This window comes from Typopeltis vanoorti, chromosome 23, assembly GCF_054136105.1.
Source record: "Typopeltis vanoorti isolate ZY-2024b chromosome 23, IOZ_Tvanoo_1.0, whole genome shotgun sequence".
NCBI classification, from domain to species: Eukaryota; Metazoa; Arthropoda; class Arachnida; order Uropygi; family Thelyphonidae; genus Typopeltis; species Typopeltis vanoorti.
In genome coordinates this window covers 47,119,818-47,135,667 of record NC_143571.1, presented here as the reverse complement: position 1 = coordinate 47,135,667, position 15,850 = coordinate 47,119,818, and the positions used below count along the sequence as shown (strand labels likewise).

General features: G+C 35.0%; 1 protein-coding gene across 1 annotated transcript in view; it reads right to left on the bottom strand.

The window, feature by feature from the left end:
* Positions 1-15,850, bottom strand: part of LOC150093819 (histone-lysine N-methyltransferase 2C-like) — a 1,065,326-nt gene that overhangs the window by 156,827 nt on the left and 892,649 nt on the right. Inside the window, exon 62 of the mRNA XM_090412524.1 lies at positions 7,134-7,270. Coding sequence (XP_090268650.1) covers positions 7,134-7,270 — 137 coding nt within the window. The remainder of the gene's footprint in view (positions 1-7,133; positions 7,271-15,850) is intronic.

Here is a 15,850-nt window from a genome sequence, read left to right as displayed (position 1 = left end):
ATATACGTATATACACGAGGGGGGGGGGCTGAAAAGTTCTGAAAAACACCTAGAACAAAAATGATATTAACACAACTAATACAACTGCAAGAAAGAACATATCTTAAAACCCTTTAATCTGCATGTTTCATCAAATTGTAATAATTTGTTCTTTTTCTTTTAGGATTATCATAACTTTTCAGCAAACCCTCATTATATATATGTCTAGCATGTGTAATCTTCAAAGATGAATCAAGTAGGAATAAAATGAAGTCAGAGGGTGCCAAGAATCACTGGGTAACCAAGATCAGGCTCCTCTTGAAAATTAGATCTTGGAACTTTAAACTGGAGGACTCTGAGCAGTGAAGCATGGTTAACTGAACTAACAGAAGAGCTAAAGTGACTAAAATGGGACATTCTTGAACTGGGTAAAATTAGATAGGATGGTGAAGAAATTCCTCAATAAAAAAACGCAGACATACATAGAGACTGAGATAAGAGAAAAATTAGTGGGCAATTCATGATATTAAAAAAAAAAAACCCCTCAAGATCATCCAAATCTATGCACTAACAATAAATCATACTGATAAAAATAAAATAAAATAAAAAAATTGTAAGACCTACAATGAAGTCTTACAACAAAGAAAAACATCATTTCAAAATTGTAATGGAAAACTTTATTGCCAGAATTAGTATACAACAATCAGACGAAAGCTCAATGGGAAATTTTGGATATGGCATGAGAGATGATAGAGGAGAAAGGCTAATGGAATTTGCAGAAAACGAAAACCTGTACATCATTACTCTTTCAGGACTTTTCTGTTATCAACACCTTCAATATTGGAAGTAGTGACCATTGTATGGTATACAGTAAGATTAAAATAAACTGCCAAAAAGAAAAAAAAGAAAAATGTTTCATAGATCAAAGCAAAACAGATGTACACAAACTCAATATTAAAAAAGATATATTCCAACATGAAAACTTAACAACAGATTTAAAAATCTTATTACAGATGGCAATGCTGATCCATCAGAAAGTAATGACATTATTACCCAAAACAACCATTTGCAATGCTCACTTGAAATAACTGGTACCACAGAACAGAAAGGAGACAAAATTTCTGAAGAAACAAAACAGCCTATGAAGAAATTAAGAGAGATGAAACAAGCAAATAACCCACAGAATAAAATTGAATACAATGAATTGTGCAAAACAATCAGAAAATGTATTGCAGAAGAAATAAGAAAATTCAACTGTAAATTCATACAACAAACAATCAAAGACAACCATAGTCTCGAAAAAGCCAAACAAGAATTGATAAACAGCAATAAACAGATGGTTGTGGTCAAACTACAAGATGAGACTATAACCAGAGATAGATATACTATAGCAAAAAGAACTGAAGAATTTCACTCAATATCATACTGGGATGATGATCAAATGAAGAAGAAGAAGACAACTACAAAGTAACTGAAGTGCCACAGATTCTACCAAAAGAATTTATGAGGAGCATCCAACACTTCTAAAATGGAAAATTTGCAGGTGAGGAAAAGATCTACAAAATTTGGCAAAACTATTAAATTTATGTCAGAAGAAAAATGATATGCCAAGAACATAGAAAAAGGCTACCCTTATTCTGATACACAAAAAAGTGAAGTCGAAGACTTGATGACCTACTGACCCATCAGTCTACTATCATGGTTTACAAAGTGTTGACTCATAGGCTTTGCATGATTCTAGACTTAGTACAACCAAAAGAACAGACAGGCTTCAGAAGTGGCTTTAGCACAATGGACTATATTCAAGTTGTACATCTGATTATTGAACAGCATAATGAATATCAACTACCATTATGTCGGTTTTGATTATGAGAAAGCCTCTGAGTCAGTAAAAACTTGTACAATACTCAAAGCGTTATGAAACCAGCAAGTAGAGGAGCCACATGTCAGGACCATCAAAGCAGCATACCCAAATGCAGCAGCAGCAATTCATTTCAATGGGAACATCTGTACTGTGGAAATACAGAGGTGTAAAACAAATTGTAGAACACAATACCTCCGAAACTATTCACAAGAAATTTTCAATTCTTGATCGAAAATTTCTTGTGAATTTTCTTCTCGATTGGGAAGAAAAAGGCCTGAAGATAAATGGAAGATATTTAAGCCATTTATGCTTTAGAGATAAAATAATTATTTTTACTTCAACTGCACATGAATTACACACTTGTATATGAACTCTAAACTGCTAGTAAAAGAGTTGGCCTAAAATACACCTAAAGAAGATCCAAATTATATTCAAGAGCTATGTCCAACCAAAAATAATAAAATTCAATAATGGTGAAATTGAACAAGTACATCATAACATATTTAGGACAATGGATATTAATGGAACAAAATATCATGGATGAAATTAAAAGATGCACAATGCATGGGTGGAAAGCATATTGAAAATTACAGTTAATATTCAAACGCATTATTCCTGAAAGAAAAGTTTTTAACCAATGTCTTCTTCCTATATTGACACATGACTGTAAAACATGGACATTAAATATAAAAATTAAGAACAACACAATTCATTATGGAAAGAAGTATGCCTGGTATCACAAAAGAATACATGGATAAGAAATCAAACCAAAGTCTCTGACATCACAGGAAAAGTGAAACATATGAAGTGGCAATGGGTTAGGAATATTGCTCAAAGACAACATAAATGATGGACAAAAGAAGTACTGGATTGGATTTTACGATAGGAAAAACGAACACAACGCTGACCCAAATCATGGTGGATTGATAATATCAGATTTGCGGGAGTGACATGGGGAGGAAAAGCCACTGACAGATAGTTTTGGAGTAATCTTGGAAAGGTCTTATATATATATATGGTTATATATATATATGCCATTTTATATGCAAATGTCTTAATTTAATTTTAACTTTATTTTTAATTTAGTAATTTTTTTCTTTTTAAACCTGCTCTGCACCACACAATTTTACATCTTGTAATGAGCATTGCATTCCTTTCCTTTATCCTTTGGCTACATTCCTTTATAACCGTGTTAAATTATGTTCTCATTCATTTGGTTTCCCGCTTCCACGTGTGGCACCTCTTTGTGGTGGAGGGAATCTCCTAGGCGATTGTGCTGGTGGTTCCTTTTTTCCTTCCTGTATCCTTTGCTCCACTTCTCTTGGGTCTTTTTATTATGATTATTATTATCCTGTCTTCCAGACCACCATTACTGAGATCAAATATCCTAATGCCATGTTTGCACGTGGCACAACTAGTGGACATCTGGAAGAAAGGGGGATTCTGCATGGCCTGGTCAGGATTAATCAGCTAGTGGGATTGCCTACAAGGGGTCTTACTGGTGTTGAAGTAAGTCTTCTACCACATGATCTAGGAACAGGAATCCAATGCTTGATGCATGCTGGTATAGCACCAGAGTAGCCAAGGCATTCCATTTCAAAGTGCATGCATTTATTGCTTGCCAGTTACTGAGCATCCATGTGTGACTTAACGATGGATGGGGAACTCTAGCATTGAACAATAAATCCCTTGAATATGAATCCTTCATTCTGAAATTTTTCAGGGGACCTCACAAAGCCCAACAAGTAACAATATTGTACACAGCATTTAATAACAGAATTAAGAAACAAAAGATATTTAACACCAAAATCAATGCACAAGGTGTTTCTCATCATTCACCAAAGGTGAAAAGCTAATGGGGAAAATGTCACCCTTCTTTATTCAGAAGGGTTTAGAAGGATTGGCAGAATCTCCAAAAACAGTTAAGAAACTACATTCTGTAATATCCAGGTGGAAACATTACGTCGGCAACATCAATGGGTGAAATACCACTAATAATTAGTGTAATTAGTGAAATTACACTAATATCTCAAAAAACACTAAATTCTTCTAGTAGAGTGATATCAGAATGGGATCTCCTTCATGTTCTAAATGAGAAGATATGTTCAGAGCATAAAGACAGGGACAGGTATGAGGCACATCCTGATATGTAGGTATAGTTATCTGGTTTTAACTAGGAACATTATCTTTACTTCTGATACATCTAAGCCATCATCTGTGAAAGCAGGATTTATCAACTGTCCTGTACATCCCTAATCCATTGTAATGCTTTAAATGTAGAAATATAAACATGCCCAAACTGCCTGACCACCTATGCCTGATGTAGTAGTAAAGAACATGATAACAAATCTTGATCTCTGTATGAACTGTCAGGTAGATTATCCAGCTTACTTTCATGCATGTCAGAAATGGAAGGATGAAAAAGAAGTACAAAAGATAATAGTAGAACAAAACAGATGAAAAGAGGTAGTTAGCCACCAGAGCTACTTGGATGCTATCCAGCGCCACGGCAAGACTTGGACTGCATCCCCAATAACCATGAGGTAGGAAACTTACTGGAAGAAAGATAACCAAGATTCTCCACAATAGATGCACCAGGTGTTAAACAGGGCATTGCATATCATTGATGGTGGTCTGGAAGACAGGTTAATCAAAAAGACTCAGCAGAAATAGAGTGAAAAATATGAGAAGAAAAAAACAAAGACAAAAAGAGGAAGACCGAAAAGGTCCCATACCAGCACTGGGAGGTCTCCTTCACCATGAGGGGAAGACAAGGCCTTGGGATCTTATCTCTGGACTGTGGGGAAGGAGAATTATTGCGACACGACTAATTCTTATAGTCAAGTCTGCTATCCAGGACTGCCATCTTACCGAAGAACCTACTAAAAGTTGAAGAGTACTTTGGTCTCTGCTTTAGACCACCTTCAAATTCTAGTTGCCAGTGTTCACTTATTCTTCCTCAGGAAAGCTAGACAAGACATCATGAATTCAATTCTAGTCTGTCTGGAGTTCTTAGTATTTTAATAGTTTTATTTATCTCTAAGGGGGGGGGGGGAATACATCCCATCAATTAATGGATCTGGATGCATATCTTTCATTCTCTGGGATATACAATCCATTATTATTTATTGTATTTGCAGAAATGAGGTTATATTCACCTTTTCTTGAATTTGCTCTATGGAGATCATATGTAAACACATGCCTTAGGGAGACAATGAAATAAATCTATGCGTTAATGTCTATCTCCCGTGACACTTCGTTTAATAAAGCCTCCTTGGTGCAAGAGGGTTTTCTGTTTGATGGTATTATAGCATCCTATTGATATGGTATGTTCTACTCGGTCTTCACTTCATCTTTCAAGTCTCCTTGTCATTCCATGCTTAAGATGGATGTTCTACCTTGCAAATCCAGAAAAGTCAGAGCTTTTTTTTTTTTTTTTTTTTTTTTTTTTGGGGGGGGGGGTATTATGGCACAGTATATCTATGGTCATGCTGTGCCACAACACATCTAATAAATAAGCATCATTTATATCAATATAAGTTTAAAAACTATATATAAAAATAAACAAAATATTCAATTGAAAACAATAATCATAAAAACAAAAGATTTCTTAAATCATCATATCAAGTAAGTAAAACAGCATGAACATATAAAATTTAGTGTAGAAAAACAAATGTCAAAGACATTTATCAACTTTGTAAAAGACAAAAAAAGTATTAAAATCCAGAAAAAATATATAAAAAACCAAGTCTTTAAAAAGCGTATTTGCAATAAGTTCAACTAATAAGTCATACGAGATGGCAATGATTAATACTCTGTATAAATTTAAAAAAAGAGAGTGATAGTTGATGAGTCTGATACAATCTGCCTGAGGGCTCAAGTACTGCACTCATTGGCAGAATAAGCATAGCCAATTAAAATATGAATGACGTATAGTCCAGCATCACAAAACTCGCAAATAGGCACGTAATCTTCCCTAAATAGGAAGGAGTGCATAAAAATGACAATTTCCTATGCTGATCCGAGCAAGAACAACTTACTCTTTTTGAACCCTATGCAAGCCAGACTTTGAACAGTACTTCAAAGCTCGGTTATATGAGCTTTGAAATGCTGTTGGTAGACAACAGAGATGATCTGATAGAGTCATTATTGGTCACTCTCTCTCTGTTCCAAGATAGCTGTCACTGGGATAGAAGTGTTTGTCTGATAATCTGCCAATAATCCGTGTATGGTACAGGCAGATGGGGGGGGGGGGGGATGTTTATGAAATGAGCTGATCTAGCTGTAGTATCTGCACCCTTGTTTTCCCATTATCCCATGGCTTGGAATCCAACAGAAGTAATATGATGAAGGTGGTGCATCCATAACTGAAAGAAGAGGTGTTGAATTCAAGAGAGCACTAGATATTTCAGTAGCTGTAGACTTCATATTTCCCTAAGAGAACTTTAGGAGTCTGAATATATTATGCAATTCTGTAGTGATGCAATTTACTGTGTTTTACTGCAAGCTCTATCTTGTACAACTCAGAAATAAAGTTGTTATACTTCACTGGGATTTGTGCAGATATAATGTTGTCTGGAAAAATAGCAGAAGATCCTACTAGGTACTCTAATTTTGAACACTCTGTGTAGACAGGCACAACATCAGAGTATTCAGTTATATGAGCTTTGAAGTGCTGTTGGTAGACAACAGAGGTGGAAAATTTCGGTAGCCTGCTGAAAGAAAAGCCATATGCTGGTATGCAAGACTGCCATGTTGGAAGTGTGTTGATGGCATCTAAGCTATGTATCTACTGAAGTCCCTAGAGCTTTTAGGAGAGTTCTTATCAGCAAACAAACCAAAAAAATCTTTATGGCAGTCTGTTGAGTATTGTAAATGTTCTCCCATTGCAAACGAAAGAGTTGGCAAAGCATGTTGGTCTTGCAGGAATTTTATTTTTGTTCCATAGCAGGTGTATCATATGTTAATACTCTTTCTGATATAATAAATTTTATATTTGTAAAACTTAATTTTTAGCCTATAGCTTGGTATATGGGGAAGGCTTCATCACCATAAAAGCCTTGCTGGTTTAAAGTTGGAAATTTGAAAGAATGTACAAACAGTGCTGTAAATGAACATTCTGAACAATAATATATTATTTATTTTCAAATAACAAAAAATTTACTTGAAAAGTCTTCTCAACACAGTCCCGAGAAGAGTTTTATAATCGTGCAGAAGTTATATAATTTCCAGAAATGAGGTATTAAGAAAAACAGAAAGGAGAGGAAAATATTATATATATATATATTACCAATTCTTCTCGTGAAATGCAGAGGAGATCTGATGCTTTTTTTCTTATACCAGCACTCAAAACTACAATATCACAGTGACGGCAAAACCTTGGCTTCCCATTTATGAATGACTGAATGTTAATATTGGTGTCTTTTGCTAGATAAAATAAAAACAAACTTACTAGAACGACACAAGAATAATAAATTATTCAGCGTGTTATATGAGAACATGCATATGATTTTGACTTTTATACATCTCTAACACCAAAATGAAAAATTATTATTATTATATAATCACACATGAGCAGTGACAATTATTTATTGTACAAATATTTCATCTTATGTAAAACATCATAAATGTAAGCAAAGAATGACAATCGGAAATTTGAACAAAAAAAATCAGAGTGTATATATTGCATCGAATCTCTCAATAAATGCAGTTGTATGTTCTTTAGGATAAAAATGCTATTGGACTGAAAATAAAATTAAATACATCCTATTTAATATATATAGTTGAGGATAACAATTTCCCATGCTTCAGGGATAGTAAGGCAGTTATTATGATTAAGGTTTGATCAATAATATCAGACTTCAGCACTTTCTTTAAATAAGCATTCACAAACATAGATGTATAAAATAGACTGATGTTATCCCAATGGATTCCATGCTAATGTTTTTAATTTCCATTTGTGCTAAGCCAGATATGGTCTTGATGTTCTGAAAGATTGAGAGAGACAACATCATATCCCACCATCATATCTGAAGATGGCTTTGCAGAAGTCCAACCCCAAGGCTGAGGCATCTGCCCACATGCAAGTGGCAAGAAGTAGGGGTTTGTTATTCATGCTACCAATGCGGTAGCATGAATTTTTATTTTATTTTATATTTTTTTATTATTATTTTTTTTAAGAGTTGGATGGTTACATCAAACCCAGAAAACTTTCTACTATCTTACCAAAGTTTTCTTTTCTCTAATCCTGCTATCACTTTTTTTTTTTTTTTTTTCACTTGGATTGTTACATCAAACCCTGCAGAGAACCCTGAAAATTGCTGGCTAACAGGGCTCTGGCAAACCCAATTCCTTGATGAGCACCTGTTCTGATCACGATAGTTCTACAGATCCATGGTCATATCTAGAAACTCTTCAATGGACTCAACAACAACATATCTGAAGATGCCAGTTTTAAGTTTTCATTCTTGTGAGAAATTCTGTGGAATTTATAATCAAAGAAGCTAACTGGCCAATGAGAGGACAAAGAGGTAAGCTGAAATATTTTTGGTACATCATTTATGATGCCCAACCATCGGAAGTGAATATTGTACTGTCTGAACTGAAAGCCCTAAAGTCTTTAAAACGCAATAACAATACAGTTTTAACAAAAGGTAACAAAGGAAATACCACTGTAGTCTTAGATTCTAAATCTTATGATTGAAAAATGAAATTACTCCTTCAGGATTGGAATATATACTCTCAGATAATAAACTTAACAAGTTATTGGATAAATTGAATATCCAGAGATAAATAAACTATTAAAAACTCAGAACATCAAATGTGAGGATGCTAAAATAAATGGTACATGATAATCACTTAAAAATACTTGTTCACTCACATCTATCATGAATTCCATAGGAAGTCCAACTTATAAAATCCCAAGATTTTTGTATAACCTCCATCTCCTCATTGGTTACTCTGCTTCTTTGATAAAAAAAATTCCACAGGATTTCTCACAAGAATAAAATACATAAAATTGGCATCTTCAGATATGATGGTGAGTTCTGACATCATCTTTCTCTCTCTCTTCACAGATATTCTTATACTGAGACAACTAGCCCAAGAAATTGGACTAGTTGTCTCAGGATGAGAATATTGAAATTCAAATTCACTATCATATTTGGTGAGTTTATTTGGAAAGAGAAACTATACAAACAAATTGAAGGAACTGGATGGGCACATAATACTATCACGTAACCTAGTTTTTAATCTAGGCAACCTGGTAGAAAGAATCTTCTCCCTCTCTATGCAAAACTGTCTACCTGGCTATGCTACATAGATGACATTACTGCAATCTGAAAGCACGGTAACAGGACTTCAATGATTTCTACAAAAAAATCAACAATTAAAGTCCTCATTGGTCGATTGGTAGAGCCTCTGCTATTAATGGCTCAGTTAAGTAAGTTTGAGCATGGTTAGTAGTTGGAAGGGGTCCAATCGTTAGATGCTGTTGGCACACTCTCCCTCGATGAGTCTTTGGACTCCCTGGAGGTGTCAAATAATAATAATAATTAAATTTACACTGAAAAAAGATTCATCAAGAGAAATTTCCTTTTTGGATGTACACATCAAATGGGAACTTGATGGCTCACTTTCTTCTTCTATCTACTGAAAACTAACTTTTTATAGGACACTATATTCATAATCCATCGTAAAAGTATAATACTATAAAATTCTTAGTGGCTAGAGCACACAAAATTTGTTCCTCTGAAGGATTAATCAAAGAACTGGAAGCTATCAAACAAACAGCTTTACTAAATGACTACACCCAAAGAATTACACATGCACAAAAATAAAATTAAATATAAAATTTAAAAAAAAATTATTAACTCTCCTACTTATCCAGGGGAATAAGAAAGTATACAGGCCATTAATGAATGTGTAGAAAAGATGATGGAAAAAAATACAAACTCATCACAACCTTCAAGCCAATCAACCAAATTCACAGAGACATAAAAATCTAATAAAATCCCCATTTTAAGATCAGTCAAATTTCTCATCATCGTCTCAAAATGCCAATTCTTATTCTGACAAAGGAGATACAATTGCAACAATATGTTGAAGCACCTACCTCCATTATTCTTGTTCTTTTATAATTTATCAAATTTAGAATCGAAGTTGGATCTGCCTTATCTTGATAAATAGTGAGCAAAGTTGCTCTGTGATCAGGTGAATTCTTGTGTTGTTTAATTAAAATGGGGTTTCAACAATCTTTAAAGCCAATGGTGGCTTTAAAGATTGTTGAAACTTGAATTCTGAAACAGAGTTTGCATACAAAAACAGTAGACACATCCAGTTGATGGAGAATTACACATAAGCAATTCTTGACTATACTTTTCACCATTAATCTTTACGGAGTGAAAGAGTTCTTGGGAGAAATACCTTATTTGATTTATATATGAATCTTTTGATTTTTCAAATGAACCCTTCCAAAGCTGACAGACAACAGGTACTTTTCTAATCCAAAACTGATATCATAAGTTGACAGAAGTAAAAAAGAAGAATGAGAAAGTAAGGATTTTGAGTCTGCTTCTTTGGTATGACAGGAGTGAATTGAGAAGGGCCATGACTGTGCATGAGTCAATGAGAAGATTGTGCAATAGGAATGGTGTGCAGTTTATAGATGTATGGTGTGAATGTGATGGATGAAAAGTTATATATGCCTGATGGACTTCATTTAAATGCTTTTGGAGTTACATGTTTGGAGAGAGTGTTGTTCAGTGAAAGGCTGGAAGTACAAAGTCAGGAAAACGAAATGTACTAGGGGAGGGCAGGGGTGCAGTCAAGTGTGGGTTCAGCAATCCCTGAACAAATGAGTGTGTGTGTACAGAAATTATTATGCAATGGTAAATACAGTGTTGCAGGTTTCAAATCCGAATGGGTTGAAAATGACATTACACAAGGGTAACTGTGGGTCCAAGGAGATGTTTCAGTGCAAATATACAAATATCAGAAGTACCAGAAATAAAGGAGATTTTGGCATTAATCAGCTTGATTTGGAAAAAAAATTATAGGTATTAGTGAGACCTGGATGACAGAAAGTGATATAGTTACAGGAATAGAAGGAAAAGGATATTGTATTTTTGGGAAGGATAGAGCTAATAGGACAGAATCCAAATGGGTTGGAAATGACATTACACAAGGGTAACTGTGGGTCCAAGGAGATGTTGAAATGCAAGTATACAAACGTCAGAAGTACCATAAATAAAGGAGATTTTGGCATTAATCAGCTTGATTTGGAAAAAAATTATAGGTATTAGTGAGACCTGGGTGAAAGAAAGTGATATAGTTACAGAAATAGAACGAAAAAGATATTGTATTTTTGGGAAGGATAGAGTAATAGGACAGGATTTTGGGGGTTACTGATGATACATGAACTTTAACCAACAAAATTAGAAGTTAAAGAGGATTATAGGTGTGGGTAATATTGGGCGAGAGATAGAAGCAACAGGACAAAGTATATTGTTCATTGCTTCTATATACCAGAAGGTCCACAGGAAGGTGTGGATGCCATGCACTGGCAGATTAGCACAATGAGTTCAGGCCAAGCATTTATTATGGGAGACTTCAACTATGGAGACATAGACTGGATGGAGGAAAGGAGGCATGCAAGATGGAATTTATACAGTTTCTATGAGATAATTACCTGAAGCAGCATGTCATGGAAGGGACCAGGGATTCGAGAATGTTGGAAATAGTAACAGCATTAGATGTACCCACAACCAAGGTTAATACTTGACCTCTAATTGGGGACAGTGACCATGCAATCTTGTTCTGAGAGGTTGCTAAACAAGTGAATTTCTTTGTCAACAAAGGATTTACTGATCAAAAAATCGAGATGTAAGTGGAAGAATTCATTATAACTAATTAATAACAGAAGCACTTATGTTAATTTAATTATTTTTATTTGTAAAATTTTCAGCTATATTTCATAGCCATTATCAATATATTACAGGAAAATAATCATAAAAAAAAGAACATCAATTCAATTGAAAGTGTGTAATATTATATGCACTATCAGCTGTAGGAGAATAGCTCCATCTGCATTAATAGATAACCAAAAATAAATTAGTTAATATTTAAAAGATTTTATAAGGTATTAGAAACAAAGATAGCGTGATGATAGACAGTTCTTTGTTTAGAAGAGAATCTGTAGCATATATTTTATGAGTTCTGTCTAGTAGAGATCTGACTACACCATATATCTGATATGATTGATGATGTGAGCTAGAATCAATATATTTACCAGTATGAGTTGGTTTTCCAGATTCCTATTTGGTTGATGTAGAACGAGAACTTTCAGAAAAGGAAGACAACTGTTATCTTCTACTTTCAAGGTAAATTTGATTCTTGGGTTTACTGAATTAATTTTTTCAAGAAATTCATGAAGATCAGACAAGGATGAGTTCCATATGGCAGAAACAAAATCAACAACAAAATCAAATCAATGGCTTAGGTGAAAAAGTTACAAAATATGTTGTTCAAAATGTTTCAAGTAATTAGCTAAAGTTAGAGAAATGGGAGACACCATGGCTGTTCCTTCTATCTGTTTGTACAATTTCTTCTGGCAGCTGAAATATCTTGAATTAATGACAAAGTCAAATAAACTCAAATAATAGCCCTTGGGACCCAGGAGACCATATTTGCTCACAATAGCAGTCTTATCAAGGCCTTAAAAAGAGACCAACTGACTTCCCTATCCTTACATATCAAGGTTTGCTTCAACATTGCAATTATCCTCTAAGTTGTATTTGCAACTTTTGCTATGTGACCTTTGAACTTCAAATTCCTATCCTCCATCATTACACCAAGTTCCCTAGCCTTATCAATTCTTGATCTTTTTTTTGGCTGCTTGGCACTGGGTTATTCCTATTCTCCATGCAACAATTGTAGCAATATTATTGCATGGAGAATAGGAAAGGGAAGATACTCCAGTCAGCCTGGTCCATTTTCCACATGGGCATCCATATAGGAGGATGGTTCATGAGAAGACAGTGCTAATAACTGGAAAATGATCTCTTCTGCATATATTTTCTTCTACATCCAATGCGAGCAGTGAATAAATTGTAGTAGAGCAGATTGCAAGATCGACTGCAGAATAAGAGTGGGTGGGCACATGGAAGAATGTATCTGTCTGTTATTAATAAGGGAGAGGTCATGGCTGTCGACCATTTGCTCAACGATAACGACCTTGTCTATTTGTGTTGGTACTACCCCATAAAATGTTATGTCCATTAAAGTCACCCATTAGGAGTATGGACTGAGGGAGTTGCATTATGAGATTATCGAGTTCCATTTCATTTAATTCAGAACTTGGTAAATATATTGAGCATACTGTGATAAGAAACTCCACAGGTAGACAAATTGCTACTGCTTCCAGAGCAGTATTCAGCTGAACATAATGGAAAGGAGTATGACTGCCCATGAGAATAGCTGCGCCACCATGTCCAAGACCATTTCCAGTTCTGTTCTTATGTGCAAGAGTGATATTCTTAAAGGTAGCCTCAATGGGTTTTAAAATAAGTTTCCTGCAAAAAAAAAAAAAAATCCATGACCGTTTCATTGTAAAAATTTTCCTATTGTTTAAGATTCATAGACTCATAGACTTCTTTGATTTTCAGAATGTTCAGGAGTTGCCTTTGTCAGGTTTATATTATTTTTTATTAGATTTTAGGAAGTAAGTGGATGACCAGCGTCCACTCTTCCTCTGGAAAAATATCTAATACGTTATCAGATGTGTCTGGATCACTGGGTAGGTTTAAGTTACTATCAGTAGATACTGAAGTCTCTATCTTTTCTGTGGTGTGAGGGATATGGTAGTTGAAGTGATAACCTTGCCATAATTTTTTTGCAAGTGGGTTCTCACTGAATGGAACTATTTTTGGAGTGGACCACACTGTGTAATGGATATGCTAAATAGAGAAACAGTCACTGAGATTAACTTCAGTAACTGATGTTGGAGGCATAGGAGTATCAAACATAAGGATGGTGTTTCTGGTTGGAACCAGATGACCATTCCTTTGGACATGATGTGCCTCATACCTGTCATCCCTTAATCTTTCAGCTCTGAACATATCTCCTCATCAGAGATATCTAGAAGATCCCATTCTGAGATCACTCCTCTACAGAGTGTTTTATGGGGTGTAACTGTTATTGGTATTCCACCCATTGATGTTGCTATGAGTAGTTTTTCGGAATGTTGTTAACATGATGTTTATATGAGGACATCACCAGAATGTTGTTTCTTAACTTTCTTTTTTGGAAAATATGCCAGTCTTTCTAAACACTTTTGAATGAAGAAGGGTGAAATTTTTCCAATTGGCTTTTCACCTATTGCATGGATGTTTAGAAAAACTGGTACATTTATACTGGTATCACGTCATTTGTTTCCTTACTTTTGTTATTGAAAGGCATATCAATGGTATCATTACTTGGTTGGGATTTTGTTATGGCCCCCTGAAACAATTGAGCATGAAGGATTCATGCTTGAGTGCTTATCTGTTTAGCACCAGAGCTTCCCACCCACCATGGAGTAGATGATGAGTAGTAGAATGATATTTTCCAAAGCCAGATTGTCTGGGAAAAAGGTTGTTTCTCTCCAGAAACCATAAAAGATGAGAGTTAACCACTTTATCCAGAATCATTCACAAGCAGCTGGTTAGAGCAATTTGATAGTAGTTATTTGGGGATTTTTACAATTTACCAGGTATCTGGAAATATACTCTCATCAAAAATTCTGCTGTAAAACTGCAACAGTTAATCCATGGATGATCTGAGAAATGTCTTAGCTTTTCCTAATGGATAATGTCATGTCTAATAGCAGTAAGACAGCTTTTAAACAAAACAGCATTCATTTCTTCTTTATTGAATGCCCTATTTGAATTTTTTTAGTGTCATGCAAAAAGAAACGGGTATATTGTTTTTCTGCTCATTTGGGCAACAACTCAGGGAGATAGGAAGATGTTGCTTATGTCCTGGCAAAAATTTCCCTGAATGTGATGACAAATGCTGTTAGATTAGTGTGCAACCTTTGTGTTCAACTCTAAAGAGCCAGTGCATTGTATATCTGCCATTCATTTTCTGGATGCTGTCAAAGACTTCTTTATTATTGGTTGTCCTAATTTTGAATCTGACGCTAAACATGTTCTGCTCCAGCTAGGGCATGGTTGAAAGCAATGAGGTTTATTGTTGTGGGATATCTTCAAAAAATACCTCCAGCTTTGTTTTGAGATTCTTTGGCTGCTGTGCAATCATTAATTCCACCATGGATTAGGGAAACATGGAAACCAACTAGATGTTTTAGGAACTACAGTTGCGTCAGCTTGAGTTATACACTGTCCTGTCTTTCACTGCATCACTGATGGAAAAACAGCTGACTGTTGAAGAATTACATTCTGGTAATGATGAGAATGTGAGCCTGTCAGTTTGCTTAAATTTGAATCGTGATATCAATGGAATGCATGATATTGCTCTTGCAGGAAGGTGGCTACCATGGAAAAGTGATGGCTCTCAAATAAATTATCATCAATTTTCCTCTTGATGAGTGGGAAAAAGAGAGGATGAGTAAATAATTAAGTATAGGGCAGTGAATGCTTGGACAGGTATATGTAAGATTCCCTGTGTTTAGGAGTGAGAGATTATTGTTGTTTTTGACTACTAAGGTACTGAGTATTGTGCCCATTTAAGTCCCTCCATTAAAAGTAAGGGAGGTAGTAACTGCAATATAACTTCTTCAATATTATCTTGAGATATATCTGCGGCGGGGAAAGTAGATACTGCATTCCTCTTCAGTCTGAGAGTCCGATAGAAATGCTTTTAAGTTTGTATTGAGTGAAACTTGCTGGAAGGGGATGGGTGGTATGGTTGCCAACAAGGATAGCAACTCCTGTATGACCAGGTCATCCTCTGTCGTGTCCTTACAAATGATGGCAGTATTTTGTAATGTCATTTTTTATTAGTGCATTT